At 39.4% G+C, this 21798-nt stretch overlaps 1 protein-coding gene across 1 annotated transcript in view; it reads left to right on the forward strand.

The window, feature by feature from the left end:
• The first annotated feature begins 759 nt into the window (after window positions 1-759).
• znf385a (zinc finger protein 385A) overlaps window positions 760-21798 on the forward strand; it is a 107875-nt gene continuing 86836 nt past the window's right edge. Inside the window, exon 1 of the mRNA XM_047381800.1 lies at window positions 760-1396. Coding sequence (XP_047237756.1) covers window positions 1387-1396 — 10 coding nt within the window. The 5' untranslated portion in view covers window positions 760-1386. The remainder of the gene's footprint in view (window positions 1397-21798) is intronic.

Genomic DNA, 21798 nt, shown 5'->3' on the forward strand with positions numbered 1-21798 from the left:
GGAACATGACAGCGGACATTTTTCTGAGTGTCTTCTTGGTGTGGTGGATATGGACCATGAAAAACTGTCTGTGAATCTCCTTTTCAATTAGTGACTGCATTGCTGAGGTCCTGTTTAATTCTCTGTTAGGTCTGACAGCTTTTCTTTCTCTTTGCCTGCATTTCCTTCTGTTCGTCTCTCCTTGTCACTCCATGTCTCTTCATCCCTCTGTCAGTTTGTGTTTTGTTTAATCTCTACCCCTCCTTTTCTGCTTCCTCCGCTCTGTCGCTTCCCATTTTCATCTCTTTCTCTTTTTTTCCCCTTCCCCATTGCTCTCCCAGTCTGAATTTCAATCCCTCTGACAAAAGCTCATGTTCATAAAACATCTAACTTTGCTTGAAAGGGTCACAAGACGGATGGAAATAAAAGGTAAATCATTTAACAAGTTCACAGTGTTGAGTCAAAGGACAGAGAAGCGGGGGGACAGGAGAGGGAAGGGGTGGTAAACAACAAGTGCAGTAAACAGATGTGGGAAACCAGGCTCTTGTGGGGGTGGATGTGAAAAATGAGAGGGAGATGGCATTTTCAGTTAAGCTCTGTCTCTCCTTCATGAATTCCACTCTGCATGATGACAAGTGTCTGCCGCCGCTCCCATTGGCCACATCTACCACCAATCAGAGCAAAGGCATGTAAGGTGCCTTTAGGTTATACCCAACCCCAAAAACAAGATGCAGAGAGAGAATGAGACTAGGAAAAGAGAGTGAGTGTTTTTCAGCAAGACACCAAAGGAGATGCTGACTTTACACAGCACCAGGACGTTCCCCAGTTTTTTCGTCTTTTGAAGCCTCCAGTGAAATGGTAGAGATGTAAGGAAAGTGCTTGTCAGCTGTTTTCTGGGGACCACTGCATTTCCTCCTGGCTGGTGTGGAGTGTAAGATTATGGCTCTGTAGCCCTCCCCCTTGTGATTGGCCGTCACACTTTAGGCTCAACCCCCCCTGCTTTCCTCTCTCTTTCTCCCCTTCACTGTCCTCTGCTCCCCACACTGTCCTCAGGCATACCTGAGGCACCGCTGCAGAAACACTGGACCCCCTCCTCCTCCTTCGTGCACAAACGTATCCACACGCACACCCACGCTCTCTCTCTTCCACACACACAGTTTATCACCTGGAGAGGGCAGGCGCAAGGGACGACATGTGCAGCAGCAGCAGTAGCAGCAGCAGCAGTCTGTCCTCACATCCAGCTCTGCCTCTCTGAGTTGTGTCTTTCTGGAGAGTGGAAGGGGGGGGGGGCAACTCTGAATTTTTTGGAGCCATTGTTGTCTCTCAGCGAAAGCAGGAGAGACTCGGGCTGTGGGGGAACACCTGCCAACCCCAGGGGACACCAAAGGCAACACAAACACACACAGCATGATTCTAGGTGAGTTGTCTCTGTCTTTTTTTGATGCGTGGGATTTTTGGTGAGGTCAGTCACTAATCCCTACTTAAACTTGGCCACCAGCAGCTCCTGATTAATGCCAATGTCTGCTCGTCTGCTGCGCCTGGATAAACCTTTAAGTCATGATCGTTGTGCGTAATTACGATGGTGGTGTGCCATTACTGAGGCAGGTGTGAGTGATAACAGTGAAGGTCAAAGTGTTTTGGAGCTGTTTGGTCACATGACTAGACTCAACCATTCCTATGTTCTGCCAGAGGAGCAGAGCTGACAGAGATGCTTTCGTTCAAACTTACTGATAAGCGATGCAAATTTATACAAATATACTGGACCACATGGGATAATTTGCTAACCTTTTCTTACATCATTTGAGATAACATAATAATAATTAGCCAGACAACAAACAATACAAGTATTTATAGGGAATGAACCAGTCTCCAGCATGCAGGACGTTGGAGTTTCCAGTTAATCTTACATTGTTGCACTGCTCTGAGTCAGCCAGCCAGCAGTTTCTTCTTTAGTATGCTCCTCTCATACTGACCACGCTTGAAAGAGGGAGTTCTGTGTGAATGCATACAGAGGATGAGTCCAGTGACTGTTTCAACAAGACAGAAATACGTGTTCTAGAGTCTTCTAATTTGTGTGTGGCGTTTCAGCATTGCAAACGTGTGTGTGTGTGTTTGGTTGTGTTGCTATGTGCTCTGAAGGAGAGGCCACTTTGTTTTAACGCATGCCTGGGCTGATTCAGGCACAGCTCCGCTTCTCTGCCCACCCGGCAGGCATGTTTTTCATGCAGACATCTTTAATGATTATAGGGAGTCGAGTATTCTCTCGGCTGTGAGAGCTTGGAGAGATATACATGTCGAACATCGTGTGTGTAGAGTTAATGCCTGCTAAAGTAAAATAAAAGTTGGGTTTTGCTGAATTGCACCAGGAAACCCTCTTTTGTCAGGTTTTGCACCTGGTCAAAAGTGAATATTTGAAGTTAGCAGTTAGACATGTACTGTCTTGATCAGGTTGCAGGTGGTAACAGCTGCCTAAATGATATCCGACCTGTGTTAACAGCAGCACAGCTACCACCTTAATGGTTTTGGCTTAAGATAGTTACTACACTGTCAGTTTTAGCTGTTAACGTGTCCAGGCAAAAGTAATAAAACCTGGAATTTATCTTTTCAATGAGGGCCTTTGCAGAAACACACTCAGGCTATGTTGCTTTTACAGCAGATTCTTTACAGCATATGAACCTAATTTAAATTATAATACTGTAACTTACTGCAAAACCCTACCTTCACATCTAATAGCTAACCAATGCTTCTGGTTTTAAGGAATAGCTCAAAGCTTTAGTAAGATTCTGTTTTTCAAAGCTAACAAGAGTAAATGCAAAATGCAGTTTTTCAAATTGGAATTTCATTTATTAATGGAAAGAAGACTTTCCAAACTAATATGGGCCTACGTTACAAAGCAATTTACACAAGACATAATTTTAATAGAACCTCTCTGAAAACATAAAGTAGGCTAAAATATCTCAAAAAGCAACACAACAAAATCATTCCTTAATTTACAAAATGTGAAGAACCGATAAAAATCTCTTTGACATGTAATGGTCTAGAAAGGGTTGAAAAGTAATTTCTAGGAACTTTGGGCTCTAGCAAAACAGAAAGACGAGCGTTGTCCACAAATGGAGAAAACACTGAACAGTGGTGAACCTTACCGGGAGTACCCAGCCTATCAAAATGACTCCAATGGCAGTCAGAGGCTGCATCCAGGAGGTCACAAAAGTACCAAAAACAACATCTGAAGCACCGCAGGCCTCACCTGCATCAGTTCAGGTCAGTGTTTAACAGTAAGAAGAAGTAAGACTGGGCATAAACTTCAGTGGTCCAACACCAAAACCATAACGAACGAAAAACACCTGTCTTAAATTTCCAAAACAATATCTTTATGATTCCCAAGGATTTTGGCAATATATTGCATGGACTGACAAGATAAAGGTAAAGCTTTTTGGAAGGCATGTTATGTTACATCTGGTGTAAAATTAACAGCATTTCAGAAAAAGAACGTCATACCGACAAACATGTTGGTGCTTTTGTGATGGTCAGAGCTGCTTTGTTGCTTTGACAACTTGCTATAATTGATAGAAACACAAATTCCGGTCTCTACATGAAAATCCTGAAGGAGAATATCAGGTCATCAGTTAAATCATCTTAAACTGAAGTGCAGCAGAACAATGACCCAAAACACACCAGCAATCCACCTTCAAACGGCTAAAAAAAAGGTTCTGGAGAGGCCTAGTCAAAGTCTGGACCTTGATCCGATTGATATACTTTGGCGGGACCAGGTTGATTTGGATAGGTTTTTTTCCCCATTTGAAAATTGTCTTGTATTTACTCAGATTATCTTTGTTTGACACAACATGGTTTTGATAATGTGAAACACTACTGCTACGAATGAACAAAAACAGAAGACATCAGCCGAGGGGACGGGCTTTCTCACAGCACTGTGCTGAGATATTCAGTGTTATTTTCTTCTCATAAAGGTTAATGTCATTGCCATGACCTTTACATTTCTGCTCCAAGGGTGATCTAGAGTTACAATCAGCAAATTTCCTGATTAAGCTCATTGATATCAACCTTGTAGGTTGTGGTAACATTTTCCAAGATAAATGGCACAAAGACTATTTGAAAAAAGAAAATCAGGGCTCAGAAATTTGTGTGTGATGCCCAGACGGTGCCTGTGTAAACTGCACGCTTCAGCAACTCTGGCCATCAGCCTTTGTTGTCCTCTGTTTTCTCTGACCTTGAGCAGAAAAACATCACCATTGCGGTTCTGCCTTCATGTTGTGATTGCGAGTCAATGGTTGACGAGCACTGCAGTAGTTCTTGGGACCTGGCAGAGGATTCTGGCAGCTCTGATAGTGACGACAGTGCCGATGCAGATAACAGTGGATATTTGGTGAGCTTAGTTATCTTGTTGAAGCTACCTCTGCAGCAAGTTCAGCAGCAAGTTGTGCAGCTTCTGCTGTGGAGTTTTGTATTACAATGTTTGGAGAAAACGGATGAGCTGACATACCGTCTTAGAAAACAGAAAAGATTCCTCAAGCGAGCTCAGGTATGAAACTTTGGATAAGATATCTCTCTGGTAAGTCATTCCACTGACTCCAGATTTGCTAACAGGAAGATGTCTAACAACATTTTCCCTTACAAATTAAATTTAAAAGCCACATTTTTTGTGTGTTTTGGGAGCGAGGAGAGGAGACACCTCCACCACGTCGAGATCAGTTCATGTTTGAATGTTTTTCCCTGTCTCATCTGTCTTGTCTGTTTAAATCAGATTTTGAGTTCAGGGTTTCCAGTCTATCTGACTCTTTGTCTTTGTGTCTGTGTGCCCACACAGGCCTAATTTATCTTCATGAAGCCTACCACTATGCTGACCTGTATGCATAGCAGTTGTTTCTGCAATTCACCTATTTTTCTCCACCCCCTTCCCCACTCACCTCATCACAGAGGTCAAATTGAAGAAACGTCTTTTAGAAAGTCAAAATTTTTCTTCACCTTTTGCCACAACATGCTAACCTTATTTGAGTTGAATGGACAGAGTAATTATGCTTAGACTGTTATTATGCACAATTTGTCATGTAATTATTATTTATTTATAATTTGCATACTTAAAGTCACACAACAATGCTTAAACTATGTTATAAATTTTAAAACTGAAATAAAAAGATAAAAGTGATCAGAATACTCACCCAGGAACTTAGCTTTGGAGAGGTTTGTTGAAGGTGCAGAAAACAGCTGTCACTTTGTTTGTTTCAGCATTACAAAAAAAAGAAAATTATTCATTATTCATGCCCCACCTACGGATATAGGTTTAAAGTTATTTTCATTCACCTAAAAGGTTGGTTTTTGATAGAAATTGAGTCTAGTATCTCTCAAAAGACAGTAAACAACATAAAAGGGCTACAAAGTTTGAAAAAAATACCCATTACATTTAAAAAAATGGCATGTCAAAATTTTTTTTAAACCCCTTTCAATGATCAATGAAAAAAACCTTTACTGGTTTTACAGCAATCACACTGATCTTATAACTGCTGTGACCATTTATCCTTGACGATGAGCTCCAGGTGTTAAAGGCTGCAAGGCCTCCTTTCCATCAGCCTAATCTTTAGCTCCACCCACAGATTCTCTGTCAGACTCAGGCCAAGGCTTTGATTGTGCCACTTTAGAAAATTAATATTACTTCCAGTCAGAAAACACACATTAGTAAAATAAAAAAATATACATGTTGTTGGCTGAGTTTTGAAAACAATGTTTCATAACATAAACATAAGCAGACTAGCACATTTTTTTTATTTTTTCTCCTGTTAGCAACATTGCCAGTAAAATGTATTTAAGTTTTACTCTGAAAAAAACAAGGTTGATTTTCCTTAAAAAATAGCAGAATCCCTTATTTGTTTTGGTGAAAATAGATTCGCCAGTATAAAAAACTGAATGAAAGCAATATATTAAATCATTTAATTGAGATTTATGCTAACCAATAGGGAAGGTAGCTCATTTATCAGAGTTGAATGTTTGAATGTTTCCTGGCAACATCTATTTTTAAATTTTTAATTTTATAATTCATTTGTGTGATCAATGTAAATCTAGTAACTTAAAATTTAGGAAATTACCCAATAATTTCAGCTTAACACCGTAACTGTCTTGAATTTTAATCTAAACACAATCTTTGTATTGTTTGAAAGTTCTTTTAATTTTCTTTTGATTAATTTTTTAGTTGACCTACAAAAAAAGTGAAAACATACAGTACAGACCAAAAGTTTGGACACACCTTCTCATTCAAAGAGTTGTCTTTATTTTCATGACTATGAATATTGTAGCTTCACACTGAAGGCATCAAAACTATGAATTAACACGTGGAATTATATACTGAACAAAAAAGTGTGAAACAACTGAAAATATCTTATATTCTAGGTTCTTCAAAGTAGCCACCTTTTGCTTTGATTACTGCTCCGCACACTCTTGGCATTCTGTTGATGAGCTTCAAGAGGTAGTCACCTGAAATGGTTTTCCAACAGTCTTGAAGGAGTTCCCAGAGATGTTTAGCACTTGTTGGCCCTTTTGCCTTCACTCTGCGGTTCAGCTCACTCCAAACCATCTTGATTGGGTTCAGGTCCGGTGACTGTGGAGGCCAGGTCATCTGGTGCAGCACCCCATCACTCTCCTTCTTGGTCAAATGGCCCTTACACAGCCTGGAGGAGTGTTTGGGGTCATTGTCCTGTTGAAAAATAAATGATGGTCTAACTAAATACAAACCGGATGGAATAGCATGCCGCTGCAAGATGCTGTGGTAGCCATGCTGGTTCAGTATGCCTTCAATTTTGAATAAATCCCCAACAGTGTCACCAGCAAAGCACCCTCACACCATCACACCTCCTCCTCCATGCTTCACAGTGGGAACCAGGCATGTAGAGTCCATTCGTTCACCTCTTCTGCGCCGCACAAAGACACGGTGGTTGAAACCAAAGATCTCAAACTTAGACTCATCAGACCAAAGCACAGATTTCCACTGGTCTAATGTCCATTCCTTGTGTTCTTTAGCCCAAACACGTCTCTTCTGCTTGTTGCCTGTCCTCAGCATTGGTTTCCTAGCAGCTATTTTACCATGAAGGCCTGATTCACACAGTCTCCTCTTAACAGTTGTTCTAGAGATGTGTCTGCTGCTAGAACTCTGTGTGGCATTGACCTGTTCTCTAATCTGAGCTGCTGTTAACCTGCCATTTCTGAGGCTGGTGACTCGGATGAACTTATCGTCTCTTGGTCTTCCTTTCCTGGGGCGGTCCTCATGTGAGCGAGTTTCTTTGTAGCGCTTAATGGTTTTTGCGACTGCACTTGGGGACACTTTCAAAGTTTTCCCAATTGTTCGGACTGACTGACCTACATTTCTTAAAGTAATGATGGCCACTCGTTTTACTCTACTTAGCTGCTTTTTTTTTGCCATAATACAAATTCTAACAGTCTATTCAGTAGGACTATCAGCTGTGTACTGTATCCATCTCCTGCAAAACACAACTGATGGTCCCAACCCCATTTATAAGGCTTGAAATCCCACTTATTAAACCTGACAGGACACACCTGTGAAGTGAAAACCATTTCAGGTGACTACCTCTTGAAGCTCATCAACAGAATGCCAAGAGTGTGAGGAGCAGTAATCAAAGCAAAAGGTGGCTACCTTGAAGAACCTAGAATATAAGACATATTTTCAGTTGTTTCACACTTTTTTGTTCAGTATATAATTCCACATGTGTTAATTCATAGTTTTGATGCCTTCAGTGTGAAGCTACAATATTCATAGCCATGAAAATAAAGAAAACTCTTTGAATGAGAAGGTGTGTCCAAACTTTTGGTCTGTACTGTACCTACATTTAGCCTTACTGGCATCTATTGTTGCAGCTTAGATGAAAACGACATGTGTTCACAGAAGATAGTGTCCTTTGAAATAACATCTGCCACCATTTGTGCTTCATCTGATGTTTTTAAATGCTCATATTTAAAATAGCAAACTTTGAGTGTTCTTCCTTTAGTAGAAGCTTCCACGCTCATGCGTTGGTGTAGACGTGACCTGAAAAGAGCCTGATAGCCCTCTCTGTGTCCGTGTACGGGTATTTGACCACACAGACAAGCACACACTACTATTGATACTATTTTATTTCAGCAGAAAAGCCATTATACTCAGAGATGCACAGTTTTCACAACAGCCTCTAGGTGGTGAGAAAGTGCTGGTTTATACATCGTCTACTCTGAAGAGGAATAGAAGAAGGAAAGACAATTAAAAAGGGATTTTTTTACTAGAATATCAAGGCAGTTTATGTATCCTGGGAGATAAACAATAAAACTGAGAAAACAGCAGGTCTCTCCTTACTCTATTTCTTCAAAACAAGCCTGTTGTGGTTTCTCTTTTTCTCCTCAAGGATGTTGTTGCAAAACTTGAAAGTACTAGAAAGTAGACTAGAAAGTGACAATTAGGCTTTAATAGGTAAGGATGGTGCATTCAACAACCAAAAAAAGAAGGGATTTTTGACTTACTGTCTGGCTGATCAAGCTGAAAATCAACCAGTTCCTCTGTGCAATTGCACATTTGGTTGGACAACTATGTGTAAGGCCCTGAATGAAAACTTTAGTTCCCATAATTGTTGAAATAAATCACACATCTTAAGTGTGATCTAACATGACAGATTAACATGTTAATCAACTAATGGATGATACTACTTAACCTGAGGGAGAGCAATAATACATGTTTGTGTACTTGAAAAACTAGCAGGGCCCATTTTCCTTCTGGTGTTTCTGTGGTGCTGCCTCACTCCTTGTTCATGGAGATCTTTTCCTCACTCAAAAAGCCGTTATAACAGGTCTTTCCCCCTCCTCCCTTCCCGCCTTTGCTCCTCACTATTGCTCCATTTGTTTATGCTGGAGTGACTATGTGTCAGCAGGCTGTCAATACTGTCTGTAAGGGACTTTAATGAATAGGTCTGTTATTGGACTAGTGGAAAGGCAACCCATTGTGTGTCTAAGAGCATCTGTGCGTGTGTGTGGCCCCTCGTTGTGTGCAGCACTGCAGAGAAGAGGGAGGTGGAAGCTCCTCTGGCTCCAACAGCTCCATCACCCTCTCTGCAGTGTCTTCTGTCAAAGACCACTTACTAAAGGCAAAGCCAAGGGAACACTAGAGAAGATGGTTTCTTAAAACACCAAACATTGCAGGGTTCTTTTGGCACCTGCAAAACCTTGAATAAAACATCCTGTTTACGCAACACCCTCCAGGTTCTGGATCTACCACCACCAGAAGCTTCTACTGCTGTTGCTTAAGGCACAGAGATCCAGCTGAGTGTGATTATAGTGTCACATTAATGCATTCACAAGTTACCTACTGGGAATCCTTAAGGCTACAAGACACCTGGGCAACAAAGTCTGCAAAAGATTATGCATGTTTTAATGGTGTGTCTGACTACAAAGTAGAAAGCAAAGTCAACATTTTGTTGAAACTGCAGTTCCTTTTTGTTTTATATAGTCTTTATTTTAATGTTAAATACATGCCATATTATTACATATCTTATGTCCTTACAACTTTGTTGAAAATGTGCAGTTCTGTTTTACATGTTTTATTTTGAGAAACAGTTAAACAGAACAAAAAATATTAACATCAACAAAAACACCAAGCAAGCACTATCTATTTGCCAACAAATAAAATTCAGTTCAATTCAAGATAAATTTGACCTCGCCCAATAATGTGAATATGGATTTGTAGTCACTCATGATTCTATCTATGCTTACATGCAAAAGTCTAAATATACAATGTCATATGCAACTACAATGGAGAAGCTGCATAATGTTTAGTGCTGCTGAAAATGACTGAAAACATAGCCCCAGCAAACAGCTGTCAGTTCAGACAAACAGACAAATATATAAAGCTTCTGAAGCCCAAGGTGTTTCAACAAACATTGTTAGATTTCAGCCTTCACTCCTTTTACCAGCCTGGTTGTGCAAGAAGAAGCCGAACAATGAGATTTTAAGATAGGTGGAACCCCAAATCAAGAAATAAATCAGTCCAATCCAAGTCATTTAAGAATAGGCTTTTGCTGAGATCGTCTCCATGCGATAACTACAGTTTTTACAGCACGGACTTACAGCACATTACATACGATGAGTACAATGGATTCAAATTAACATGACGTGTACGACCAGCACTTCAGCAGTTCTGCTGTAGTTGCTTAAGATAGCCCATGCCTAGAATCCTGGTATCATTGCTTTCTTTTTTTTTTTCATATTTCTTGCATTATCATATAAAACAGCATGGACAAGCTATTTGAACAAGAAACTGCTGAGCATCCAGCAAATCCCATTTTGATTGGTGAGGAATTTGTCCAACATGCTGTGAGGCTAAGCAGTGACATTAGGCAAAAGTCTGACCTCTAAATGTCTGTAGTTCAGTTAAAAACAGTCAGATCAGATTATCCAGCTGTGTAGCGTCAACAAGGATGCATCGTGGCTTCAGCAGCTTCTAAAGTCAACTAATGCATCAAACTAAAGAAATAAAACAAGAGTTGGCAAGAACAAGTACAGACATTAGATAACTGAATGAAAGTTGCAGTCAATGATTAATTATTAGTTTGTATGGGCAAGAGAACAAAGCTTTTTTTCACTGCTTGATGAGAAACCGTACACAATTTCAGGTACAACATATCATTGTTTACAAATAAAACAATCTGAATGAAAATCACTAGAGAGAATTTATTTAAGAATGTTCGTACAAGGGCTGATGTCATTTGTTCAAGTATAGTGATATACACATTCAGCTGGTTTGATTTAATAAATTGATTCATATACTGTCATGTGCTGATTGTTTTTTTTCGTTTACATTGTAATCATTGAAACTGCGTGAATAGTTTAAACCAGATATTGAAATATACTGTAAAAAAAAATATGCATTTTTTTCCCCCTCACTGACTGACGTTAGAGTTAGAATGAGAAATGACACATTTGTTTGTTTGTCTCACAACAGTTCCCCTTCTGACAGAACTGATGTAACTGGGTCAAGTGTGTAGGTCACATTGCCCATACACACCTTTTCAGTTCTATGGGTTTGAGATCAGGGATTTTGGATTACCACTGCTTAACATTGATTTTGTTGTCTTCTTGCTATAAACTCCAGGGTGTACCCCCCCCCCCCCCCCCCCTATTGCTCAATGACCATAGGACATGGGTACCATGCACCCAGAAAACCTGCACCGATACATGGAATAAGACAATGGATGGATCAAAACGGTACCTTCAGGCATTTGAAAAATGTACCCATAAATGAATAAGACAGTTCCCTACCTGACATCTTGGACAGTTTCTTTAAATTTCCTATGAGTTCAAACAAGGAATCAGTGTGTTTCAGGTTTTTTCCTTAACATCAACAATTAACTCACATGTTAGGAATTAATACCTGAAATTTTACAAACCATGAAGTCCTCATCTAAGCCTTCCCAAACTGGTTTAAAGGCATAGTAATCTTAGTGTAAATAATAATAAGGAGTTGTAGCATTTAACAATTTGAAACAATGTTGGTAACTTTAATTGACCTAAAACAAGAATGGTTTAGTCTAATTTTATGTCAGACAGTGAAAAAAGGGTTTTCAGCTGTATTCTTTTGTCAAACACAGCAGGACATTGTGATTACCTAAAGGATTTTGATCAAATTTTTTTATAAAATAATAAAAAAGAGCCACTGATACCAGAAACCATTAACAAGAAACATGAAACACAGAGATGCACCGAGCAACATCTGGTGGCCACAACTGATTTTCAACTGAACCTGCTCTGACCGAGGACCAACCAGTCGGAAACTAAACAAATCTAATCTTTTTGCAGTCAGTACATGCACCATACCTTAGACCCAAGAGGAAGCAGTAATGTCAACACTCTTCAGGGTGGAAGTTGTAATAGAACAACTCGAACTTTTTCAGTATCAGTGAAGTGTTTAAAAATGATGCTTAATTTATACCGTGTATGTAAATATCTGGTTTTAAGCTTAAACAATGATGTATCAGATTTCTCAATGTTCACTTTTAGCCCACAATATAAATACTATTAACATAGTCACCAATGTGTTTTTTGGTGCTTATCAAAAGAAAAAACATTATTAAAGTGATAATATAGTAAGATTAGGAGAAGGTACTTGACTGATTTTATCCCAAACAGGATTTGAATGCAAAAAGGCTGAGCAGAGCTAACGCTTTGCAGTGATAGTTCCCACATTTAACATCCCTGCCCTGTTTGTTTGGGTTCATGATGGAGGTGGAGATGAGCAGAGGAGGGGGTACAAGGGACAGGAAGAAAGGCAGAGGGGTAAAATGAAGTGCACAGTGTCATCATGAAAGAAAACTAGCTCCATCCAGCTCAGGGGACTGAAGGAGGAAATTCGTTTGACTGCTGTTGAGATAGGGTTTCACACAAAGGCCGAAAGAAAAATCAATTCTCCTTGAGTTGCTGCAAGGACAATTCAGGGGGGCAACGCTAGCATAGAAGAACATTAATGGAAGGAGGGGGTAAGTTTATGAAGCAGTGATGGAATGAAGCCAGAGAGAATTGTGTTGATGGATAGAGGCTCAAAGGAGGGAAAAAAAGGTAAAATGAGTTTGGGTGGTAATATTTTGGTCACAGTAAGGCTATAGGCTATAACCGATAATGTTGTCTGACAGCATACTTTAAACTGTGGCTTCTTTGCATCATCTGACTCACGCAAAACGGAAATCTGAACTGCATATCTGAAACACTGCTAGGAATGCCATCCTATCACAATGTCTTAACTTGTGGCCACAAGGACATATCTCGACTCTGTGACCTCCTCTGTCACAGCAGCTCTCCTTTACTGCAGTTTTATTGCCAGACTCAACAAACTGACTAAATAGTTCAAGGTTTTCCTTCCAAGAAGCCTTAAGCTTGTCTTTAATCCTTGATGTTACATGAACAACTCAAAATAGCTCAGATCTCCACCCCGTCACTCAATCTTGTCCAACAAAATTCTCACATGCAGTTTAATAAAGCGCATAACGGCTGATGGGATGCAGTAGAAGTCTGCTGATGTGAAGGTGACTGGTCCTCTGTGACGTTTTGCCCAGTGATAGTAACCACAGTACCTTCAGCTTCAGCTGAAGGAATCTCTTTGTTCAGTGTTGGATGAGAGCCGAGAAAGCCTTTTGCTTGCTGGTAGTTATAGGATCTGTGTGGCATAGGGCTTAACACAGGCGTCTGGTATGCACACCTGTCTCCAAAACAAGTCCTCCCCTGAATAAGAGGCCCTACCCCTCAGTAAGCAGGAACAAGGGAGGAGTTGGGGGGGTCGAAGGAGCTCTGCCAGGACTTGCATCACACCTCCCCGGCCACTGCCTGAAGGGAGGGGAAGAGGAGGGAGGAGGGGGATGGGGGTTTGGAGGTTGAAGTGCCATAGGTGTGGATTAGAAGGCTGCAAGGGACACAGGGGTGATGAGGTACCTGAGGTCATTCATTTATCCTTCTGTTTTTTTTCATCTACACTTCCCCAAGCTCCGCTTTATTACCTCTGATAGACAGTTTCATAGATTAATGGATAAATCTGTTTTTTATGTGTATCCATATATCCTTCTATCTATCTAATAAACCCGCTTTTATAGAATATAAACATATTAGATGTTTGCATGACCCGACTATTAGCCATCTCCTAAGTTCAGTCGACGTTCTTTCATGCAGTTTAAAGGATGATGGAATGTAACAAACAGGAGTAGGAGGAGAAGGTTGAAAACAAACTATTTCCATAAAATTATCATAGTTAGGATGGAGAAGTTGGCCTGTGAAACAGGGATAACAGCAGAGACATGACAGACTTCACGTTGACTTCACATTTGAATAATGGTTGTTAATGTTTGGTCTTGTTTTGCATTTTGTTTATTTATAGAATCAGGGGTATTGCTGCATTCTCCGTCCCAAATTGGAAAATGGCAATGTTTTTTTGCCTCATATCCAGAATGTTCTCATTTCTGCTGTGATGGCTTGTATAAATGTGAGAGCTTGTTTATTTACTGTTGCTCTGAAGATGGTTTTTATGCCTGTGCTGGGCCAATAATCACCAGCCAGCACTGCCACAAATCTTCATTACGGGATTAGCCTGCTGGGAGACAGCTTGTGTTCTTTTGCTTTCCTTGGTGTCCCCGTGTCCTCTACTTACAGACCCAGGTCCTCCTACCTTATCTTATATACTTACCTGAGGCTCACATGCACACAAATGCACCAACAGGCATGCAATCTGTGGGATGCAAAGGTTTGGGCACCCCTGTTAAACATCTAATTTCCAGTGATTGTTCAATTGGGTCCCCGTCGATTAAATTTTCTTTTTGTGCAATATTAAGGCCAAAAAAAAAAAAGGTAAATGACCTGCACTTGTATAGCGCTCTATCAAGTCCACAGAGACCCCAAAGCGCTTTACACTACAATCAGTCATCCACCCATTCATACACTGACAGTGGTGATCTACATTGTAGCCACAGCTGCCCTGGGGCAAACAGACAGAAATGAGGCTGCAATGCAGAGGCACCACCGAGCCTTCTGACGTCCATCAGCAGCTAAGGCGGGTGAAGTGTCTTGCCCAAGGACAAAGCGACTGAAACAAACAGAGAGGGGATTGGAACTGGCAACCCACCGGTTACAGGACGAACCCCTACCACTGTAGCCACCGTCGAAAAGCGAAACATTTTTAGATGAAAAGTGGTTTGAGACGTGTTTCAATTGATTTACAGGCTTTGTTAGAAACATGTATTGCAGAAAACCAGATGGGTTTGTACATTTAAAATTTTAAACACAATATTACTCTTTAAACCTTCATCCAACTGCTTTTTTGATCCTTAAGACAGCAAAATGCAAACTGTTGATGCAACAAAAGTATACTGTCTGGTGCAGATGGACATTTGTGAAAACTGACAAGATAAATTTAATACTTTTCAGGGGAAAATGTAAATATGTATCAGACATACAGGTCCTTCTCAAAATATTAGCATATTGTGATAAAGTTAATTATTTTCCATAATGTCATGATGAAAATTTAACATTCATATATTTTAGATTCATTGCACACTAACTGAAATATTTCAGGTCTATTATTGTCTTAATACGGATGATTTTGGCATACAGCTCAGGAAAACCCAAAATTCCTATCTCACAAAATTAGCATATCATTAAAAGGGTCTCTAAACGAGCTATGAACCTAATAGAGGGTGACACGGGAGTGGATTTTCTCTCCTGCCCCATCCCGCTCCCACAGAAAAATGTCTTGTCCCATCCCCATCCCAGGCCAGCATAACAAAAAAAATCCTGTCCCGTCCCACTCCTGGTAAATTGACTCCCACTCCCGTCCCGCTCCCATTCAGAACGACTCCCACTCCTGAGCCTCTCCCATTTTTGTTTTCTTCATTTGGTCTTTTGGCAATTTCTTTGTTTGAAAGACCAGTTAGGTCCCTGTTTTTAGTTGTAGTAAAGGCCAGTTAAAGTAAAAAGAATAATAATGAAGAAATAATAAAATATCAAACAAGGAAACAGACCATGCCTATCTTAGCTGACTAAACAAAATGTACCTAGTTGTATTTTACTTATTTATTAAGTAATTGTTTCCTTTGAACAATGACATTACTTTTATGTTTCAAGTTGCTGAAACGAAAGAAAAAGTCACCTAGTAAGAGAACTGTACTTGGTGAACAAAAGTGCAAAAAGGGATTACCTTCATAATTTAGAAAATGTACCTCAATGGTTCACAGCCCTGGTCCTCAGGGACCCCTTCCCTGCAGGTTTTAGACGTGTGTCTGCTCCAGAACACCTGATTCAAATTCTGACATGACCTCCTATACAGGCTTCAAGAATGGAGGGTCAAACTGGACAAAATTAATACAATAAAATCATCATTAAATAAATAAATGTTGTGAATGTCCCATAAGTGAAGTAAATGTAACATGAAAGAAATGTAACATTAAATGTGCCATTAAATTAAAGGTACCATTTATTTATTTAATACATCATTAGAAACAATAAATGTACCATTATATCATGAAATGGACTATTATGCAATTAAATGTGCCACTGAATAATTAAGTATAATTTTAAAGACGACATGACGTAATTAGTGGTACACTTAATATTTAATGATGTATTAAATAAATTGTACATTTAATGTTACATTCAATTTTTTTCTATTTCACAACATATTTATTTAATATCTTCCCTTGATGAAGCCTTTCTATACGGAGTCCGCGAGGGGACAAGGGGGGATTTTTTTCTTTTTTGTGTCCCCACGCAATAGTCTTTGCGTTATTTCGCAATACTCTGTGGGATAGTTTTCAAACCAGATAACTGCAAAAATGAAACAAACACTACACCCGTTTTGAGATTTATTGAGTTTTATTTTGAAATCATCCTTAAATAAAATTATCTTCAAATCAGACTAAAAGACAGTTTTTATTCACAAGCTGTCAAACAAACTACTGAACAATAATACTGCACGAAACCACATCTGTGACACTTTGTTTGCTTATTACTGCTGCATGATGTGTACTTTTTTTTGTACGCCTTTAGCGTTTTTGTTTTTATCGTGATTTGAACGGTTGTTCATATCCTAAGCATTTAATCGCATTGTTTACTGCGTGTTAACCTGCATATGACAAATAAACCATATCAATCACATATCAGTGTTTGTTTTATGAGCAGTTTGTCATCTGTGCTGTTGTTCCAAAATGCTGAACGCAAAAGTATTACGTGGGAACGCAAAATAAATAAATTTCCCCATGTCCCCTCACGGGCTTCCGTACCTTACCTCTTAAATCTTTAGTGCACATGCAGCAATTTTGTTGGTCAGATGAGACTTGATACATGATGATACTTTTGGTTTGATGAATGAAGAGATGCAGGGTTGATTTAATCCAGAATCTGTCTTACAAGTGTCCCTTAATCACTGGTGAATTTGATTATGACTAAACACGTTTTACAAGCAGCAGACTGCGTGTTAACACCGCTGCATTCAACTCTCCTGAAGTTCGGTAATATTTGCGACTTTCCTGTCAGCTCTATGAGTTTAATAGATAAGACCTTACTTCTGACTTTACGTTACAAATCCAATTTTACCACGTCCAGTTCTCCACCTGCGTTCAGGATAGAGGGAGCAAACGCATCGAGCAGAAGCACTGTTGGCTTGTGGGTCGTGTAGTTGGTTTGACTCACATTATAGTATAGGCTTCTTGGAAAAAAACTACACAATGGCGGCGTCGATCCAAGTTTTTTTTCTTAAAGTTTATAACAAAGTCTCAGTTTTACATTTCCAAGGACAATTGATCCTAGTTTATTTTCCCTCCTATTGGTTAACTCCCGCTCCCGTCTGCTCCCGTTCATTTTTTTATCCTGTACCGTCCCAATCACGTGATCTTTACTGATGCTGTCTCCCGTCCCGCGGGATTCCCGTGGGAATCCAGTGACCCGTGGGACTCCCGAAAAAATGTCAGCCTCTAGAACCTAATCATCTGAATCAACGAGTTAACTCTAAACACCTGCAAAAGATTCCTGAGGCCTTTAAAACTCCCAGCCTGGTTCATCACTCAAAACCCCAATCATGGGTAAGACTGCCGACCTGACTGCTGTCCAGAAGGCCACTATTGACACCCTCAAGCAAGAGGGTAAGACACAGAAAGAAATTTCTGAACAAATAGGCTGTTCCCAGAGTGCTGTATCAAGGCACCTCAGTGGGAAGTCTGTGGGAAGGAAAAAGTGTGGCAGAAAACGCTGCACAACGAGAAGAGGTGACCGGACCCTGAGGAAGATTGTGGAGAAGGGCCGATTCCAGACCTTGGGGGACCTGCGGAAGCAGTGGATTGAGTCTGGAGTAGAAACATTCAGAGCTGGGGAGAAGGAAATGCCAAAATGCCAGAAGACCCAACACTCTGGATGAGCTAAAGGCCGCTATCGAAGCATCCTGGGCCTCCATAAGACCTCAGCAGTGCCACAGGCTGATTGCCTCCATGCCACGCCACATTGAAGCAGTCATTTCTGCAAAAGGATTCCCGACCAAGTTTATTGGTCAGATGAAATATGCTAATTTTGTGAGATAGGAATTTTGGGTTTTCATGAGCTGTATGCCACAATCATCTGTATTAAGACAATAAAATACCTGAAATATTTAAGTTAGTGTGCAAAAAATCTAAAATATATGAATGTTAAATTTTCATCATGACATTATGGAAAATAATGAACTTTATCACAATATGCTAATATTTTGAGAAGGACCTGTATTTCGTGAACTTTACCAAGGAAGCAGATGAGCACTGTTTTACTAGATTTACCATTCAAAATGTTTCATACTTTTGAAGTAATTACTTTTTAGTGCATAGCCATGACTAAACATTCAATAATTCTACAAAATTATATATAAAAAAAGAAAAAAACAACAATAAAAGCTCGTCGAGATAGACAGTGAAGCTAGAAGATGGGTGTAATTGTTGAGTTAGTATATAAAATCACTGGTTAAAATCAAATATCAAAATAGTACTTTGCAAATATTCACACCTCATTACTCCAATGTTAAATCTAGTGTAACCAGCTGGTTTCAGAAGACATCAAATTAATAAATAATGTATCTAAGTGTTATTTAATCTCAGCAAGAATTCAGCTGTTTTGTGAAGTTTGCCAGACAACAAAAAGCATCAGATGACCAAGGAGCACATCAGACAAGTCAGGGAGAAAGTTGAGGAGAAGTCCAAACAATATCCTAAGCTGTGAACATTTCACAGAGCAATATTACAACCGTTATCTAAAAATGGGAATACTGTGCAAACCTACCAAGGCATGACCTACCAAGGCATTAGTTAGGCATGAAAGCCTAACTAATGTGAAAGGCCCAGCAAATGTAGTATTGCTCAGGGAAGCAAGTAAAAGGCCCATGGTAACTCTGGAGGAGCTGCAAAGATCTACAAGTAGGGTAGAATACCATATTAAAAGAACAACTACTAGTTGTGTACTCCACAAATCTGGCCTTTATGGAAGAGTTGCAAGAAGAAAGCTGTTGTTAAAAGAAAGCAATGAGAAGCCCTGTTCTCAGTTTGCCAAAACCCATGTAGGAGCCACAGCAAGCAGATAGAAGAAGGTGCTCCCGTCAGATGATAGAAATTTCTACAAAACAAGAATTCATAAACACGCATATGCCCACAATTTTTTTTACCACGTGCAAAATACTATATTTCAGTTGAGTTTATTCATTCACCACCAGTTCACTGTTGTGGCACTAATGGCACTTTAGAAGACACACAAGTCCAAATCATATTATATTATAAAGAATCAAATTCAGTGCAAGTTCCATTAGAATCAGGTTGCACCAGTCTTTACTATTGTGAGGTGGCATGTTGGGTGTGTGTGTGTGGGGGGGGAGGTTCCTTTTAGATCAAAATGAAAAGCTGAGGCATTATTAATTTGATGCAGTTTTGAAAAAAAGATAATTTCTATCCCCCTACCAGGGGTGCTCATAAAGTGCATCAGACATCCAGTGGACTCGTACTGAAGACAGAACAAATTAAAATCACAGCAGGGAGACCCACGGCAGAAAATAACAAGATCTGACAAATACTGTTCGTTTTTGTCATGTTTTTCATCTCTTTGACCTCTGAACAATGACAGAATACCAGAACAACATCTGTCTCACTAAAAAAATGCAAAACAACGTTTACCTTTAATGCTGCATTTTGAAGAAAAAAATAAACCTTCAGACAGCTTTTAATTTAAGAAAAAGCAACATGTTTTTTTTTTGAGAGAACTGACTAAACTAAATAAAACAATAGAACAAATGGAACAAATGGAGTCCCTCTTGTGCCTGTGACTGCATCAAAATCTATTAGCTGCTTTGTAGTTTTTCTTTAATTTAGGTAATTTAAAACTAGCCCTTAATTTGCAAATGTAATCAATGAAAAACGTTTTTGAAAGATATAGAATTGAATTTCTCTTATCTTAATTATGTTTTCATACTTGTCAGTGTTACCCTTCATATGTGCGATCTTGCCACCGGCTAATTTGCAGACTCAGTCCCTGGTTGGACTTCTCCATTAAAAAGGAAGGACAGTAAAATATACTTCAAGGATGATAACATAACTGAATAATAAAAAGGTTACAGATAAAATATAAAGTAAAAAATAAAATAAAAAATGAAAAACAATATATTTAGTAACAGAAGATGAAAAAAATCATGGATAAAATAAATTATAAACATACACAACAAAACAAAACCAAACAAAAAAACTCAAACTAGATATGTAAATTTGTTGCACGCATGTCAAAAGAGCAGGGAATGTATTCTTGATGTGGGAGTGACCTTTTAATGCTCCATCATAAACACGCTGCACAGATTTGATTGTTGACAGGCTGGTTTGAGACCAAGTTGTTAAACTGTTGGAAAAAGAGTTTCTTTCCTATTTCTTTTGAGTTTTCTCAGTCTTTAACCTTAAACATAAGGAACCTAGCTATGCTGACATGTTCTTTAAACATGAATTTAGCTTTTCTGCTACATCATCTACAACATCACCAACTGTGTACATGTGAAGACCAGTATCAGCAAATACATCAGGAAGACCACTAATATACAAACGGTGGAAAAAGGTGGACCCTAAAATCGTTCCCTGTGGAATTCCTCTATCAGACACAGGCTTCATTATTGTTATTATTATTGTGGATTTTGTTGTTGTTGTACTACTGATAGTAGTAGTAGTAGTAGTACTGGTGGTAGCAGTAGTAGTAGTAGCAGTAGTAGTAGTAGAGTATTTCTATATTGTTGTATAACCCGAGTGGCAACCTGTCCCTTCCTCTCACCTACTGACCATTAGAGTTAGGCACCAGTCTGAGGTTGCTCTTGTACTTAGTGAGCTGCTCGATCCTCTGCCACATCTCCTGCTGTTCTTGCTGTCCAGGTGGTCCAACTTAGCCTTTCTGATGATTACATTTAGAGGTGTGCTGAGGCTCAGTGGAGAGCTCCTGGCTTTTTTAGAATGTATGTTATTTTATAATTACTCTTAAAGGATTTTATAGCTTGGCACAGACTTATGAGCTATATTGAGGTCCTTCAGCAATGCTATTGCAGCTATTCAAAGGTTGTGAACAAAAGGGACATAGTTTTCAGTTTAAAAGACCATCAACTTTGAACCCACACAAAGTTATACAGGATGTCCAGGATAATTGTATTAGATTTCTTTCAGCTTTATTCAGGTTTAATTTTTCCAGTCTTACATCGTTTGTGGTACATGGGCTGCAATAAAGAAGCTTTAGTCTTAGTATTTTGATACTGAGTGAAAGGTATATTTACAACATCAGAACCTTCCGGTCCTGGATGGTCCACGAGGGCTCTTCTCTGTCACCTCCAGCTTCAGACCTCTCCTTGAGGGTAGTGTCATATTCTGCCTTACTCTGCGCCTGTAATCCATAGCTGCAGGGAGGGTGACCTTCACAGCAGGCAGCGAGGCTGCATGCTATCAGGGAAGAGGACAGGCTGGACAAAAAGGTTGTTGGAGCAGCACATGGTGGTTTCCAGATAATTACAACTTTATACTACACAATCTACCTGTAGTTGCCCTCTTAAGGCGTATATATTAAGGATATTCTCATTTTTAAATAAGAATAAGTACTTATTTGTTTCTAATGTTTTGAAACCATATCTGTGATTTTGTGATATTCTAATATATTTTAAAGAATATAGCTATCTTTTCTTTCATTAACGGATAGTTTGTTTCAGTGGTTCTAAAGCGGCTCAGTTGTTGGAGGACGTCCTGATGTAAATTGGACTTATCACCCAGGAGTTTGCTGTCTTTTGGATAA

The sequence above is a fragment of the Girardinichthys multiradiatus genome, chromosome 1 (genome assembly GCF_021462225.1).
Source record: "Girardinichthys multiradiatus isolate DD_20200921_A chromosome 1, DD_fGirMul_XY1, whole genome shotgun sequence".
Classification (NCBI taxonomy): domain Eukaryota; kingdom Metazoa; phylum Chordata; class Actinopteri; order Cyprinodontiformes; family Goodeidae; genus Girardinichthys; species Girardinichthys multiradiatus.